The sequence below is a fragment of the Xiphophorus hellerii genome, chromosome 8 (genome assembly GCF_003331165.1).
Source record: "Xiphophorus hellerii strain 12219 chromosome 8, Xiphophorus_hellerii-4.1, whole genome shotgun sequence".
NCBI classification, from domain to species: Eukaryota; Metazoa; Chordata; class Actinopteri; order Cyprinodontiformes; family Poeciliidae; genus Xiphophorus; species Xiphophorus hellerii.
The window spans coordinates 27456725-27472743 of record NC_045679.1 but is presented as its reverse complement, the minus strand read 5'-3'; the positions used below and the strand labels follow the sequence as shown (position 1 = coordinate 27472743).

General features: G+C 38.4%; 2 protein-coding genes across 3 annotated transcripts; one reads left to right on the top strand and one right to left on the bottom strand.

The window, feature by feature from the left end:
* The first annotated feature begins 367 nt into the window (after nt 1-367).
* On the top strand, nt 368-10381 carry LOC116724735 (thyrotropin receptor-like). Of its 2 annotated transcripts, XM_032570449.1 has the most exons (11): nt 368-582; nt 659-730; nt 1720-1794; nt 2077-2151; nt 2600-2674; nt 2776-2853; nt 3654-3722; nt 3986-4063; nt 5112-5300; nt 7846-8896; nt 9602-10381. In XM_032570449.1, exons 1-11 carry the CDS (start codon nt 416-418, stop codon nt 9824-9826), a joined length of 2154 nt encoding a protein of 717 aa, XP_032426340.1. In that variant the 5' UTR covers nt 368-415; the 3' UTR covers nt 9827-10381. The 2 variants fall into 2 exon arrangements, with proteins under 2 accessions (XP_032426340.1, XP_032426341.1); XM_032570450.1 differs by lacking the exons at nt 368-582; nt 659-730 and having other exon boundaries at nt 1764-1798.
* An 840-nt stretch (nt 10382-11221) lies between these two features.
* Nucleotides 11222-14831, bottom strand: pomk (protein O-mannose kinase). Its single transcript, XM_032570480.1, has 3 exons — nt 14712-14831; nt 13229-13504; nt 11222-12801 (listed from the first exon to the last, which is right to left on the bottom strand). The coding sequence occupies exons 2-3, from the start codon at nt 13496-13498 to the stop codon at nt 12031-12033; spliced, it is 1041 nt and encodes a 346-aa protein (XP_032426371.1). The 5' UTR covers nt 13499-13504; nt 14712-14831; the 3' UTR covers nt 11222-12030.
* Nucleotides 14832-16019: the final 1188 nt, after the last annotated feature.

The following is a 16019-nucleotide window of genomic DNA, read 5'->3' as shown; positions in this document are numbered from 1 at the left end:
CATGAACTGTCATTCTGTAAATAATGGCATTTTGATTGCAAAGCTGAATGTTAATGCACTAAAACTTGTATTAAAAGTCCAATAAAAGAATCAACTTTGCACTAAAAGTGTCTTTATTTGCAGAATGACATTTACTGACAACAGTCATAAACATTCATGAAGATTCGTTCATGTTCATAACCGGTGTTGTGTCATATTTATGACAGTGTCATTGTCAGTCTTATGCACACCCCTTCAAATAACGTGCTACCGGTATTTGTAAAAAGTTTCTAGAGACAAATATGTTGAACTAAAATTACATGATGGTTTTTATTTTGAAGGGTCTGAGTTGAAAATGTTATTTTGAAGGTCTTGTTTAGTAAAGACTCTTGAGTTCAGTGGTTTGAAGCCTTCTGGCTGCATCGCCACATTCACAATGAAGCCCAACCTGAAGCCTCCTTCTGTCATCCTCCTCCTCCTCGTCGGACTGTCTCTCCCTGTGGACGGCTGTCCTCCCCGCTGCCAGTGCGATTGGACAACCAAACGTGTGTCATGCACTGGAGTTGAACTTGTGCCTGTTTTCCATTTGTCCTTCCAGGAGGTGTAAGTAATTACGTTTTTGACTCAAATGTCAGTCAGCAAGTGGGGATGACTAATGCGTTTCTTACTTGTGTTTTAGGTGGCTCGTGAGGACAAAGCTTGCTTTCATTCCTCAAAATACTTTTGCTAGTTTGCCCAACATTTCTCACATGTAAGATTTTTATTTTCATCAACGTTAATGTTTCTCTGAAATGTGTAAAACTAGCTTACAAATTATTATTTGTAAGCTAGTCTCTCTAAGCTAGTTTATTGTAATTATAGTGAAACTCAAGGCAACTTTTAATGTCATTGAGGAAACTGAAAATTATCCAATTTATTACCGTTTAAACTAAAACACAACTGTTTATGTTTTTTATCACAAAATTTGTCTTTATGTCTGAAACAGTGAGTACGTGAGTTTGATACATGCTCTTTAAACTAAACAATCTTTTTCTGCCAGTTAGAAATGTTAAACTGGATGCACGTTTTGTCTGTTCATTGCATGGATTGCTTCAGTGCATGTTGGGCCTACGTTGCTGTGAAACATAAACAAAAAGGTTTGACAGAATAAGTTTTCTGGATGCCTGATGCCATCAAGATGGGGTGACTTGTGTGTGCTGCAGTGGTGAGTCAGCGTGAAGACAGTCTGGCCAACACAAAGATGGAGAGACAAAAGCAAAGACAAAAGCGTTAAAGAAAGAGAACAGTTGAACACAGGGTTTTTGAAAGTGGGGGCCAGCAGGGGGCCTCCCTGGAAAATCTTGAAACAGGATTAAATGGGTGGTATTATATATATGATGTTTTGATGTTTTATTTTTCTGTGATGATTGTGTTTCTTAATCACTTGGTGGTTTTATCTTGTGGAAGGAGCCATATAAGTAAAGCTTACCTTACCATATATGAGCAAAACTGAGTGGATAAAATGAATCTACCTTGAACAGCTACTGAAGCAAAAGTTCACTTCTGTTAATAACAAGAGTAGCATTGCATGAGCGTTTGGATGAATAATGTCTTGTACCAGGATTTACTCAAGACAACGTTCTGGTTCACTCAAGTTATTATCTCAAGAAGCAAAAATAAATTCTTTGCTTTTCAAATCAGTTAAAATACTATGTGAATAATAAAGGTTCTGGTTTTTGTATTTTTTTTTTTTTTTTACAGATACATCTCTGATGACAATGCCTTAAGATCTCTTGAGAGATATTCTTTTTACAATCTGTCCAGCATCATGCACATGTAGGTGAGCTGTCGACTTTAAACAGCTTGAGTTGTCTTCCTTTGTTGTCACAAATGTTAATTTGACAAATTAACATTTGTTAATTAATTTGAATACCAATAACTTCTCATTGGACCCCAATGTATCACATAAGGATTCAGTTAAATAAGCTACATTAGAAGATTATTTTCAAGACAAAAATGCATGAAAGACCAAAAACAGCATTTGTTCTTAGTGTGTCAGATCTGCTTGTGTGCATGTGATGTGTGTACACATGATGGTTGTGTCTGTGTGTCCCACAGAGAGCTGCACAGCATCAAAACACTGTCATACATTGATCCAGAGGCATTCAAGGAACTTCCAAACTTAAAATATCTGTAAGTCTTTGTTTATATGTTTAGCGTTTAAGAGTATTTGTTTTTTAAGAGAGTAAATGAAAATCCTATAAAAACAGTGTTCCCCTGGAATTCAAGGGATTAGGGACAACAACCTCCTGCAAATAACTAGAATCCTTGAACACTTGACACCTCCTCTAATAGACTAATCAGTCGCAAGGAAAATTAATGGTGCTCCTGGATTGGCTGCTTTGTAAACACCAGCCAATAGAGTGTCAAGTAGATTTAGAATCAGATTCCCAAGATGCATTTTCTATCAGATATTTTAGATATGTCCTCTGAAAAAACTCACAAATAGGCAAAAATAATTTAGAGTTAATGTTCTACAGAAAAATCTTCAAATATTAACCTATAACAGGTGAGGATCCACTGTAAACGTTTTATTACTTTCCCATTCAGCAGTTACTGACTTGGATGTATCTCATTGCAGTGGGATCACCAACACGGGTCTGACATCATTTCCTGTTTTACAATACATTCAGTCAAGACAGGAGGATTTCATTTTGTATGTATTCTAGAGGTGTAAGCAAACTTTGCTAGTCAAGAGAAACCTCAACGTGTTTTACCTGGTGTGAATAATTTTAGTCATTTTGTCTGTTTATTCAGGGAAATAGTGGAAAATGTCTTCCTACGAGTGATCCCTGCCAACTCCTTCACTGGAGTATCTGAGAACGCTTTGACAGTGTAAGTTGGAGTTAGTTGAAGTCAGCTAAGGCAATTAAGAAATAGCAAATTAGTCATTTCCAGTCATTTTCCTGAACTAATTAGGCACTTTGAGCACAGCAAACCCTTTTAAGCATCAAACATAACAGGCACATTCAATTAATTTGGGTATTTTAGAAAATGTTTATTTATTTCAGTGATTCCATTCAGTAAGTGAAAAACATGACACAGATTAAAGCTACAGTATGTCATTTTCCTAAAAATGTATATTTTCTCCATATTTCTCCAAACTGTCACCCTGTTGTGACAGCGCAATCCGAGACAAATAATCTGTGAAAAAGTCAAATCTCCACATCCTCCCTGAGCTGCTATTGCCGTCTTAAGAAACACACCACTCCTGACCAAAAACAGCCAATCAGAGCCAGGAGGAGGGGCTTAGCTCTGTCAATCAACCTCATGTACTCGTTGCTCAATGAGCTAATGGTGGAGAAACAACTGACTGTTACAGGAAAACCGTTTATGCACTGTCCTCGGTTGCCATGCTAACCAGTTAGCTGCAGCTTGCTAACTGCAGCTAACGGCTAGCTAAACGGCTAGCTAAACGGCTTTTAGCTAGCCGTTTTAGCGCTATTATTTAGCGCTGTTTTTTAGCACATATTTACATAAGTAGGACAGCTTGGAAGTCGCTGTCTGTGAAGTTTACATCATGCTAGTTGGCCCTGTAATTGAGACTTTGAGCATTTCATTATTTATCTGGAACACCGTAGAGTTATGAGATGTTTTGGTGTCACACCATGTCTACAGCATTCTTTGTCTCGCAGCATGCTTAATGGAAACGGTTTGACGGAGATCCAGGACTACGCGTTCAATGGCAGCCAGCTGGAAGAAGTGTGAGGCCTTTTGAATTAATAATAAAACAAATATTAAAATATTGAGAACTCAAAGGAATAACACTATATAGAAGTCATTACTGTTATATTAGCACACCATTTTAGTTTTTTTTTTTTGGGAGCCCATGTTACATGTTTAAAAATTAGCTCCCTGTTTTTTCTGCTAAAACCACATTGTCTGAAATGTTGGCATAACTCTTTCAAAAAGAAAAAACAAAAAGTTGATTGATCACTTTTTAAAAACTCTCTCTTTGTAATTCCAGATACCTTCACAGGAATATGGATTTGGAACATATCGCAGAATATGCATTTTATGGGGTGATTCATGGCCCCACTCACTTGTAAGTCTATTAATAACTCAATGTGTGTTGATTCATGTTGTCACAACTTATTTATAGAACATACAGTATGTGTGTTTACCCTTTATTTAATTGTACCAAAAGTTTTTAAACAACAGTGTAGGGCAAAATTATTAATTCCCCAAGCAGATTTAGATTTCAAATGATTTCATTTGAAACTGCTTCTGGTTGGATGTCTCTTTTAGAATCATTGACCTGTTTACAGTCATGTCACAGAATCTCAATGGAGTTTGACTCCAGACTGTAAGGCACCTTATTGCCTCATGTTTTGAGTCAGTAAGGTGTGAAGTCGATCTTTGTTTTCTTTTTTTTGTTCACCAGGTTTCTTTATCCTGAAACTTTCCCATGGATATGATTTTTCATCAGTCTCTCTATTTTGTGTTGAATCATAAACACTGAGCTTTATTAAAGCAGGTACAGCCTGCAGCGCTTCAGATGTCGCTCTGGGCTCTTTAAATGACCTCAGTGAAAGTTCACCACTGTTCCATGTTTTCTCTGTTTGTGGATAATGACACTCGTTGTGCTTGGCTGGACTCACAAAGTCTTAGAAATTACTTTTCCAGATTGATAGATGTTATCAACCTTGTAGCAATTGTCATCTGTTATGATAATTCTTTAAATTAGGACTTGATGATTTCCTTTTTTAAATATTTTACTTCTGTTTCAATGTTTTTGTAATCAGGCAGTAATCAAGCCTGAGTGTGGCTAAAGAAACCAAACATTAAAATGCGGATAATCACATAAGTTCAACCAAATTAACCATAAAACTATTTTTAATTCATGATTGATCAAGGGTGCTTGTGGTTCCGATAGCCTATTTTCAATTAATAAGTTAGATCATCGTTCGAAAATTACATTTTGAATTTACCCCATTGATCTTTGATGTTAGCACGTGTTTGATAAAGGGGGCAAATGCTTTTTCACATAAAAATTCTGACATCAAATCATTGCATGGTTTTAAGTCTAAGTTAAATATAAAATGCCAATGTGAGTGAATTCCTTACTCTTATTTCTGCTTCTATCGTTCCAGAGACCTTTCAGAAACCAAAGTACACTCTCTGCCTTCAATGGGCATGAGCAGCATTGAGATCCTTCAAGTTCGTAAAACATGGGCACTCAAAGCTCTGCCTCCTTTTGGTGCTTTTCTTCATTTGCAGAGTGCTCATATGACCTTCGCAAGCCATTGCTGCGGCCTTAAAATGCTCAAGAGATGGAGAAGGTGAGTAAGAAAACAACAAGTGCTGGAAACGGTTCCCACGTTCCTCACATTCCAATCAACTCCAGTTCTCACAATGCAACAAGTTCATGTGAAGACACGAGTTGCAACGTTAGAATATTATTTGTTATAGATAAATAATGATACAAGACTTGTTTATGACTTTACCTTCTGCTTAAAAAGCAAAAGGTACTGTGATGTTTAAAATTGGTTGAAGAGACGTTAGGGTTGATTAAATTGGCCAACCAACCATGATTTTTGATTTTGAGGACCTGTTAGCTAAGTTTCGGATTGTAACATGTTTTAATGAATATAAAAGTTTATAGGAACAATTGCTGCATTTCCATTACAAATCTGTGTCTATATTCTGATAAAATGTCAAAAAAACCTTTGCACTGTTTCTATTAAATAAGAGTGGAGATTAAAATCACATGTCAATAATCTTGTTCACATGATAAGTCATTAAAAATCATGGCAATGATAAGATGTAAACAGTTGCTGGGATATATTTATAATTCAGCCATATTGCTAGTGCTAATCATCTACCAGCCAATCAGAGGAGAAGTTGGCATCTTGACTAGTCCTGCTTACTTGGGAGCGGCTTTGTATGCAGCATTTTGCAGAAATTGTAGTCAGCCATTTTGCAGAAGAGCTATGGATTCAGATCGTTGGAATGTCTCAACCTTTTATGAACTGTGATGCTGTGAGAGCTCTGGTGGAGCCAGCTGCACATTGTCCGAAAAAAAAAAAAAAAAAAAAACTAAAACAAACCATCATCCTCCTACGGAGCCCCCTAGGGGACATGGGGAATTTTTTTTCTTTTGCGTTACCTCGCAATACTTTTGCGTTACCTCGCAAAACTTTTGCGTTACCTCGCAAAAACTTTTGCGTTACCTCGCAAAAACTTTTGCGTTACCTCGCAATACTGTACTGGTCAGTTATGCAGCATAATTGAACACTGTAAGCCTTTCTTACGGTGGGCGCCGTACTTTCTGCTTTAATATAAGGTTATGTGAGGTATTTCCATGAATGTTAGTATCTTTTTGTGAAATATCTGAAGTTTTATATCTTTCTTTAGGATAGAAAGGCACCACAAACCTACGATATAAACAGAAACCTTCCGTAAGTAGGAAAGAAATAAAAAATATATCCTAATTTGGACTATTTCTGAGTTATTATCGCGGGTAATAAATCATCTGACAGTTTTGATTGTGTCTCTGTTGTGTTCGTAGTCTGAATGGTTTAAAGAGCTGCTTTCAGTGCCGCTCCATCTTAGCCTTAACAGACATAAACATGCAGTAAAAAATAAATTGATTTTCAATCAGGGTTTTGCACCAAACAGTTTTTACTATTAACAAGTTTTTATTATTAAAAACACGACAAACTAATGATGGTAAAGGGCCGCACTGGGTTAACTCGGGGAATCTCATCTGTCCGTGTATCAATCAACTCCAAACCTTTTCTTTGTTCTGTCACAATTATCGATTTATTCCATTTTGATGATCATGCTCCAAACTTTGCAAGGACTGACCGCCCCGCTCACCGCTTCCTCATACACACAAAGCCAGTATCCTTTCCATTCATACCTGGTGACGTCACTCCCACTTCGACACACCTAAGTGTCAAAGTCGCCTGCTCCTGTATATCAATAATTACTTATTTCATTCATATGGCTCTTACAGAGCCTCAGTGAAAACTTGTTTATTATTATTAACTGTTTGGTGCAAAACACTTATTGAAAATCAATTTATTTTTTACTGCATGTTTATGTCTGTTAAGGCTAAGATGGAGCGGCACTGAAAGCAGCTCTTTAAACCATTCAGACTAGAACACAACAGAGACACAATCAAAACTGTCAGATGATTTATTACCCGCGATAATAACTCAGAAATAGTCCAAATTAGGTTGTATTTTTATTTCTTTCCTACTTACGGAAAGTTTCTGTTTATATCGTAGGTTTGTGGTGCCTTTCTATCCTAAAGAAAGATATAAAACTTCAGATATTTCACAAAAAGATTCTAACATTCACGGAAAAACCTCACATAACCTTGTATTAAAGCAGAAAGTACGGCGCCCACCGTAAGAAAGGCTTACAGTATTCAATTATGCTGCATAACTGACCAGTACAGTATTGCGAGGTAACGCAAAAGAAAAAAAATTCCCCATGTCCCCTAGGGGGCTCCGTATCCTCCCACTACTTCCTGTCGTCTTCTTTGTCATTTTCACCATTAGTAACATCCGGTTGTTTATCACGTGACTCATGTGATTCTTTACGACAGAAAAGCCACCTCATCCTAGCGCAAAAATGTTTCATTAAAAACATATTTTTTCAAAATCACTTTGTTTCTGTTAAGCTAATTTATTTTCGTAATTTCAATTTGCGTAATTTTACGGTCAATGCAAACGTAGCTAGTGACTGACCTGAACTATCCAGGAATGTTGACAGACAGACATTTTCATAAGATGTGACTGAACGCGAACCATATCGTGACACCTGAGGCTGGTTTGCAACAATTAAAACATTCTTGTGTTTTGTCTCTCCAAACAGAGAGGAACATTTCTGCAACCTAACCAGGGCTGCTGTCGCACAGCTGCAGGAATCCTTTACAGTTCTGGGAAATGATCTGCCCCACCATCTGAAAAACAACTCCCAGACCCAAACTTACCATCTAAACAACCCTGGCATTGGGTGTCTGGACGAACAGGCTAAGGATGAGGGCTTGTTTGTTGTGGATTTATCCTCAGAGGAGCGAGGGGAAGAGTTGGACTTTGCTCCGTGTGATGATCTTCACCAAGATACCGTACCGTTATGCACGCCTCTGCCTGATGCGCTGAACCCCTGTGAGGATGTGATGAGCCAGGGCTTCCTGCGGGTGTTGGTCTGGGTCGTTAGCTTGTTAGCCATCTCAGCTAACTCGTTGGTGCTCTTCATCCTGTTGACATCTCAACAGAAGCTGTCTGTCACCCGTTTCCTTTTGGGTCACCTGGCTTTTGCCGACGGCTGTATGGGGATGTACTTGCTGTTGATAGCGTCAGTTGATTACTACACGCATTCTAACTACTACCATTATGCTATTTCCTGGCAAACAGGAAGTGGCTGTCAGCTGGCAGGGATTTTATCGCTGTTTGCCAGTGAATTATCTGTGTACACGTTGACTGCAATCAGCTTCCAGCGCTGGCATGCGATCTTCAATGCCATGAGGCCGGACAGACAGATGAGGCTACGGCATGCGGCCATGCTGATGCTCATTGGATGGCTACTTTGTGGGACAGTGGCCTTTTTGCCAGTGCTTGGTGTGAACACGTACCAGAGAGTGAGCATTTGTCTGCCCATGGACACCGAGACAGTCGTTGCCCAGTTTTATATAGTTTCTGTTCTAATTCTAAACATAATGGCTTTTATAGTAGTATGTCTGTGTTACCTGCACATCTACTGCATGGTGCACAATCCCCAGCATGATTCCAGCCGATGTGATACCAGCATGGCCAAGCGGATGGCTGTTCTTATCTTTACCAACTTCCTGTGTCTGGCTCCTATTTGTTTCTATGGCTTGGCGGCAGTGTTCCACCAGCCACTGATGACCATCACAGATTCTAAGGTTTGCATTTTTCTCTGGACAGTGGACCCCTGTCTATTGGCTGTTTGGTATTCGTGGATCAACTTATTTGATTTCTCTCTGGAATGTGACTCCAAGCTATTCAGGGAAAATCTGGCTATCTGCTGATTATTTTTCCATAGAGCATATCTGCAATGTTCTAAAGAAAATGCAGCTTGGGAAGCTGTAATACCTAGAAGCAATGCTGCTATTGTCTGACGTTTGCAAAGGACCCAATCCAAAACCTCCATTTATTTTTGTTAGCACTGATTGGCTGAACCCCCAAGAGCTTGGGAGTTCTGCTAGCATTAGCTAATGACACTAGCTTTTGTGCTATTATGTGTGTTAATGTATGTTGAGGTATATTTGGTGCTTGAACAATTACAATAAGCAGAGACAGTGCTAATAAAAAGTATTTACCCACTTCAGAGCAAATGCTCTTGAACAGAACCCATAACTATTACTCATTATTGATTTGTAAAAGCAATAAAAAGGACAAAACATCCAAGGAGGTGAATACTCACACTTCATATATGCAATATTTGAACGTTTTTAGAGGAGATCTCCAGTCTGAAGTGTTCATGGACTACAGCTATTTGTGCACACTTGTGTTTCCTAGTCCACATAAATACTAGGGGTCCACTATAGGTTAAATTCAGATTTTTAATTTTTTATTAAAATAATAACAAACTTGTATTTTCTCCGCAGGTGCTGCTTGTCGTCTTCTACCCGCTGAACTCTTGTGCACACCCGTTTTTTTACGCCATCTTGACCAAGGCGTTTCACAGAGACATCCTGATGCTGTTCAGTCGGATGGGGCTGTGCCAAAAGCAGGCGTACCACTCTAGAAGCCAGTTCCTCAGCATCACTCCACAAGTTTACAGAGAGACTTTGCCTGGCCGCACTGCCAGTCAGCAACATCCCAAAACATGAACCACGTGTTTACTTCTGAAACATATTTAAATACAATCCGGTAATCTCCTTCTTTGTGTCTGTTATTATGAATTACAGCAAAAAATAAATAAAAATGCTGTCCTCCTTGAGGCTATGTACTTCAATTTGAAATGAATAGAATAACAGTGCTGCTGCAAAATGAAAACCTTAAATTTGATTTTAATACATGCTTACATGTTTTAACTGATCTATTTTAGTGTTGCCCAATGTAAGTTCAACAGCTTTAAATGATTTACAGAGTAGTGAATACATCATTCTTAATAAACCATTGCAGAGGCTTTTAAATTCTTGGAACTTTAAGATGATGGGTAAGAGAAAGAAATAACTCCACTATTTCTTAATTAATTTTTGCGTGTGTATTTATGCAAGCTGTACTTTTCCAGAAGTCAGTACAAATGTAATTTCATCTTGAGGGAAAATAAGATAGAAAAGTATGTGTTTTGGTTATCTTCAAGTAAAATCTACGCTGATGCTTCAGACTATCCATATGCAGGTGTTTGATGTTATCTGGCTATAATTAAAGGCAAGATCATATGTTTGTTTCCTTTTTTGCTGCAGTTAAAATCCAAAACCATTTCTTAATGAGGTCATCATCTGGGCTTTTTCAGTCCCCTTCCGGACACAAGCACACAGCACCGAGCAGCTCAGACCTGAAGAAAAACACTTCAGTACCTTTGTTTAGTGCCTTTGTGCTCACAGAAAGCAGGACAGCAGTTTCCAATCTTTGGCTTCCAATTTAGTTTGTTATGTAAGGACCCAAGTAAGGTATCTTCTTTTACTTTTCTCCTGACTCCTGGCAGTGAAAAATATTCTGAAAAAACTGATGCATACTGCAGATTTAATGACCTTGAAATGAAATTATAACTATCAGTGAGACAATAGTCTCCATCGTGAGAACTCACCACAACAGTTTTGCTCTCAAAATACTTTTAATTTTGTCTTCGATTTGACAACACACAGTTGGTGTTAATTCAGATTTTTCTGAAGCATATTAAGTAGTGAAGGAAGCAGTAATCAACAACTATTACTGAATTTTAGTTGTTCTGAAATAATACAGTCAGGATGATAATTCTTAGTTGATGAGGCTGATCAAATCACTTGGTTCTTTGGCTCAGACAATAGCAATAAAGTAAGCAATGGCTTAAACATTCTCACAGCTTATATTCTGTTTTCAAAGTAAGAAGAAAGTTTGAGTTTTCTTTTTCTATTAGCTTAAAGCAGTTTTATTGGAAGCTCTAGTTGGCCTAATTATGAAACTTCCTCCATTACATACTAATGTCTGTTTCTGCAAACTCACTTCTGCCTACATCAGATAAGGTCCCATTTAGTGGAAGCGACTTGCTGAGTGTTGAAAATGACTGACCAGATGAAATTATTTTTACTAAAGTTTATTTTAGTAAACATACAAACGTTACATGTGATAGCAAATCAGTTTCCTCCATCCTCTGACTTGAGTATTTTTTATAATGACAGTCTGTCTGGAACCGTCTTCCCCTAAACACTGAACATTCATGAACATCTTTTTACCAGATGCCTTTACTCAGGCTAGAAAAATACAGTGAAAAGTGAACTTTTTGAACTCACAGGCCCAATCCGAATTTAGAGTGTTTTCACACCCGATAGTCCGATAAACTTATTTCAGATGGGGACAAAAATTGCAACATTTGTTTCATTTCCAGCTGCTGTGGTTCTCTTTCTCACTGCACTGTGTCAAATGATCCAGCAACCTGTTCCCCCCTCACCTGTCTGCTGCACCAAGAAGCACTGAAGCAACAACATGAAAACCTCAGAAAAGACATGAGTGCAACTTCTTTCTTCATGAAATGTAAACAAAAATGAGAACAACAAAAGAGAAATACTACAACCGCTAAAATCTGACGCCACTCCCTTTTTGGTTACATTTTGTGAAGAAGGTAGCTGCGCTCAATATCTTCTTCAGTGGTTCTTGGTGCAGCGCCCACACAGGAAAGGAGGTGAACAGGTTTTTCAAAGGATGAACGCGAGCCGCACCAACTGTAACAAATGTTGTAATTTTGGTTCCCAATCAAACTGAATCTATAAGTTGTGAAAACACCTTTAGTCTAAACAGACACCTTTCAACCACAGTTCTGAAGTTTTTGTAACCATCAAATTTGATGTTGTCTTTTCTGTCTACTCAGCTAAACGTTGCTCAGAGAGTGACCCTACAGCATATCTCTGTGTCCAGATGTTTCTCGTACAATTGCACTGTAGACCAATTTGTATGCCTTCAAAACATCAAGAGCAGAAGGCCGGAGTTTAGGGTCCACATCTTTGCATTCCTTATGGATCTGAAAAAGGTGAAAATGAACTAAATCTCCACCTGGAGTCCTTCCCATTATGAACTGTGTCAAATCTGGAATCTTCCAGATATCTGTCTGTTCATCGTACGGTGGCATGAGATCGTCTGAAAATGGCTGTCCACTGTCTCTGAAAGGCCAAAGCTGCTCTGGGGCCACAAAGTCTCCAGTGAGCTCTCGGCTGCCGCATTTCACCAAGGCGCCCTTAGATGCGTCTACTTCGGGCAGAGCGTCTAGGTCGTTCACCACCAGGTGGAAGTCATTCGTCAGCAGGACCTGTGAAAGGGTTTTCTCCAGGCTGTTGGAGTCACACATCACCCGCCGCCCGGCAGGGCTGTTGTGGAGGTAGTGGAGAATGGAGACGTAGTCTGTGGCCAGTCTCAGCCGGAGGTGCCAAGTGTTTAGATGCTGGTACTTCTGCTGTGCCAGAACGTCTTCTAGGTTTAGCAGCGAGCCGTGTGGGTGGTGCTGGGTAACTATAATGTCGTCTTCAAGGCAAAATCCCACCAACTGCACCACCTGTGGGCCCTGAAGGTCCAGTAACATCGACAGTCCATGGAGAAAATCTTCTCGGTATTCCAGAGAAGCCAGCTCAGACAGAGCCACCTTATGACCTCTCCATTCTGCCAGATAGACCTGAGGAAAGAAAACATAGAACATTCCAGTTATATTGAAATTAGGGTTGCCCATGTTAATGTGTTAATGCATGAGCTTAATAGAAAAAGTTGAACACTTCAGTATTAAAATGCAGATTAATGAGATGACACACCAAAACAGCACTGTTATGAAATGGAAAACTGGGGGAATGATTAGCAACCAATGAGAATGACAACAAAAAAACAAAAAAGCAACAACAAAAAAATCACTCATTTGCTAATTCATAACCTTATTTCATAGCCAAATGCCCCCATGGTGTCTCCTTCTACTTCCATTCTGTAAAAAAGTATGAAAAGGCTATATAATAGCACTTTGTATGTGCTTTTGTATTTAGTAATTACCTAAGTTTGTTTTGGTCTCACATTCATATCTTTTAACCCATCTATTAATTTAAAGGTACACACACCTTCTTCACAGCTCCCAGGCCAATCAGCTTTATCTTGCGTACTTCTGCTTCAATCTGTGAGCACTGGAGCCAGGGGCTGCAGTTCTTCATGACCGGCAGTTTAAAGTGTTGAGGGAGGCAGCCAGAGTGTGTTTTCACTACCTGCTCCTCCGACTGATACACGGCATCCAGGTACAGGTATATCAAGGCACTGCTGAGCATTAAAGCAGCAAGGCATCCAATCACAACAGGAAACACAAGGGAGTTAATGCTGTTGCTGTGGTGACCCATGCTACTCTGCAGGTGAAGGAGAAAGCAAAATATTATAGCACATACAAAGTGGGTAAAAAATATAAAATGTGCAGGTGATCAAATAATTATCATCCTCACTCTATATAACATCTGCATCATAATATCGTGGGTGAAGGAACCCAAAGATACATTTGTGTTTGCAGTGCAACTTACTAAAGGACATTTAACCAGATATTATTGGATGAGTATGTATTTAAATCTTTGTGTACTAATTTTGATCCTGTCCAGATTTGAGGAAATCTAGAATAAACTTGTTAGAAAAGATTCAAAATTCTGTTTTCATAATTCCATCCAAAAATGTGTCCAAATCATTAAGAGCTCTAAATTACAATGAAATAAAATTGAGACGTTTCCAAAGGCTTTTCTATTCAATAATATAAATTTAAGAAATACAAAATCCTTCAGTACAGGAAAAAGTTCAATATATCAATTCAAAACCATTGAACTCACATTCACTCATTTCTATCCACATTTTTTTCTGTTTGTCTACATGATTATGGCTTACAGAAAATGAGAACATTTTGAAAATGAATTCTTTTTTTTTATTGTTTTGAGGTTTTCAGGATTTTGGAATATTACTTGAGCCTAAGTTGCCCCTGGGCCACACTTTGGACACCCTAGTTTAGGGTGTCAAACTCCAGTCCTCAAGGGCCGGTGCCCTGAAACTGTTAGATGTGTCTCTGCTGCACCACCTGAACAGAATAATTAGGTCATTAGCAAAGACTCTGGAAAACTGCTCTACACAAGCAGGAGGTAATTAAGCCATTTCATTCCAGTATTTTGTACCTGTGGCACATCTAAAAACTACAGGACACCGGCCCTTGAGGACTGGAGTTTGACACCAATGGACTGAACCAAACTTCTCATCCCCATAAGACGCTCCAGTAAACATGACCATGCCTGTGAGATCATGTCTGTTTGTTACAGTTTAACAATGAGCAAAAAGGATTAAAAACATGCCAGTCTCTCTCACTGTGACACCGTTCATTTTCACAGCATGCTATTGTAAACAGCAAAAGATTGTCTAACGAAGCACAAGTGTTTAATGTGCTAAAAACCGAGAATATTGTGTGTGTTATTTCTCTACACTCCGTTTATCAGGCATCAGCGCAGCCACCAAGTCTCTTTCAAATCCAGCTTCAATCACAGAATCTCACCAGCTGATCCTGAACATCAGTTTTTACGTACATACCTTCTAATTTGACAGTTCAGCGTCTTCATTTCCCACCCCCGCCCCCAGCTGCTTCTTCTTCCTCGAGATTTATTAACGCAGCTTGCGACTGCAGAGCTGTATTACTGCCATCTGGTGGATGAATTTATTTAATCTCTCTCTTTATTTTAATTATCAAGTATTTTGTTCTTGCTTCAGCATTTTCTGTTATTGTTCAGTCTCTCTTGACATGACATAAAAAACTGACATGTTGTAATTCGGACTGTTCTCAACTCATTCGATATAAGGTAGAGTTGCTTATCTTGCAAAACAGCTTGAGGTTACATTTGAAGTGAGTTACTACTAAAATGTAATTCCATGCTTCAATGTATTTTTTGGAATTATATGTACACAAAGTAATGCATGAGAGGGGATGGCAAATAAAAATCTAATTCCAATTATTTTGTTTTTATTTCAGAAAGATTAAACAGTGATCTGCAGCTTATTAAAGAGGTTTTTGGCAAAGCAACTATTTGTCTTGCTCCTAATAAATTTGGGCTTCCTAAAAAAGTAGCAAGAAGAAAGTCAATGTTTAAAGCAAACCACAGGAGTTCATGTGAGGGAAACAGCAAACCTGGAAAGAGAAGCCCTGTTCAGCTAAAATGGAACTTCTTTTTTTTCAGGCTGCATGCAAAATGTTGCAGCCCAAAGAAAAACCCCTGTTTCTGTCCGTGAAACATGATGGAAGCAGCATGATGCTGTGGAACGTTGCAAAAGAACTTGAGAAGTACAGTAGGACAATGATCCTCAACATACAACCATAACTACAATGAACTGGTTTAGGTCAAATCATATTCTTTTGAATTATTGTCTTTATAATTTATATTATTATTGTTGTTATTATCAGATTCAAATGTTCACGCTTCTGTCCTGCTTCTCCCTAATATGTTCTGCTGTAACAACTGAATTTGTCCACTCTGGGATTAAAACAATTCGATTAAAATTCTATTCTATTGTATTCTATGTTAGAATGGGTCAGCAAAGGTAGACCATCCAATCTGACTGAGGACGGACGGAAGAAACAGTCACTAAATGTTGTTTGTAAGGTAAAAAAAACAAACAAACGAAAAACATAAAAATCTTATTTACATGTTTTCATGTCAGTGCTGTCAAAAGAAAACATCGGCTTATAATGCAGAACATAAATATATTTAAATAGCATAGGAAGAAAAACCAAGCATTCATAATTGGTATTATGATAGTTTTTTTCCTATTACAGTATTACTTGTTTCATGAGCAGAACATCAGTTTCCTGTTGATTGATTGATTGATTGATTGATTGATTTTACG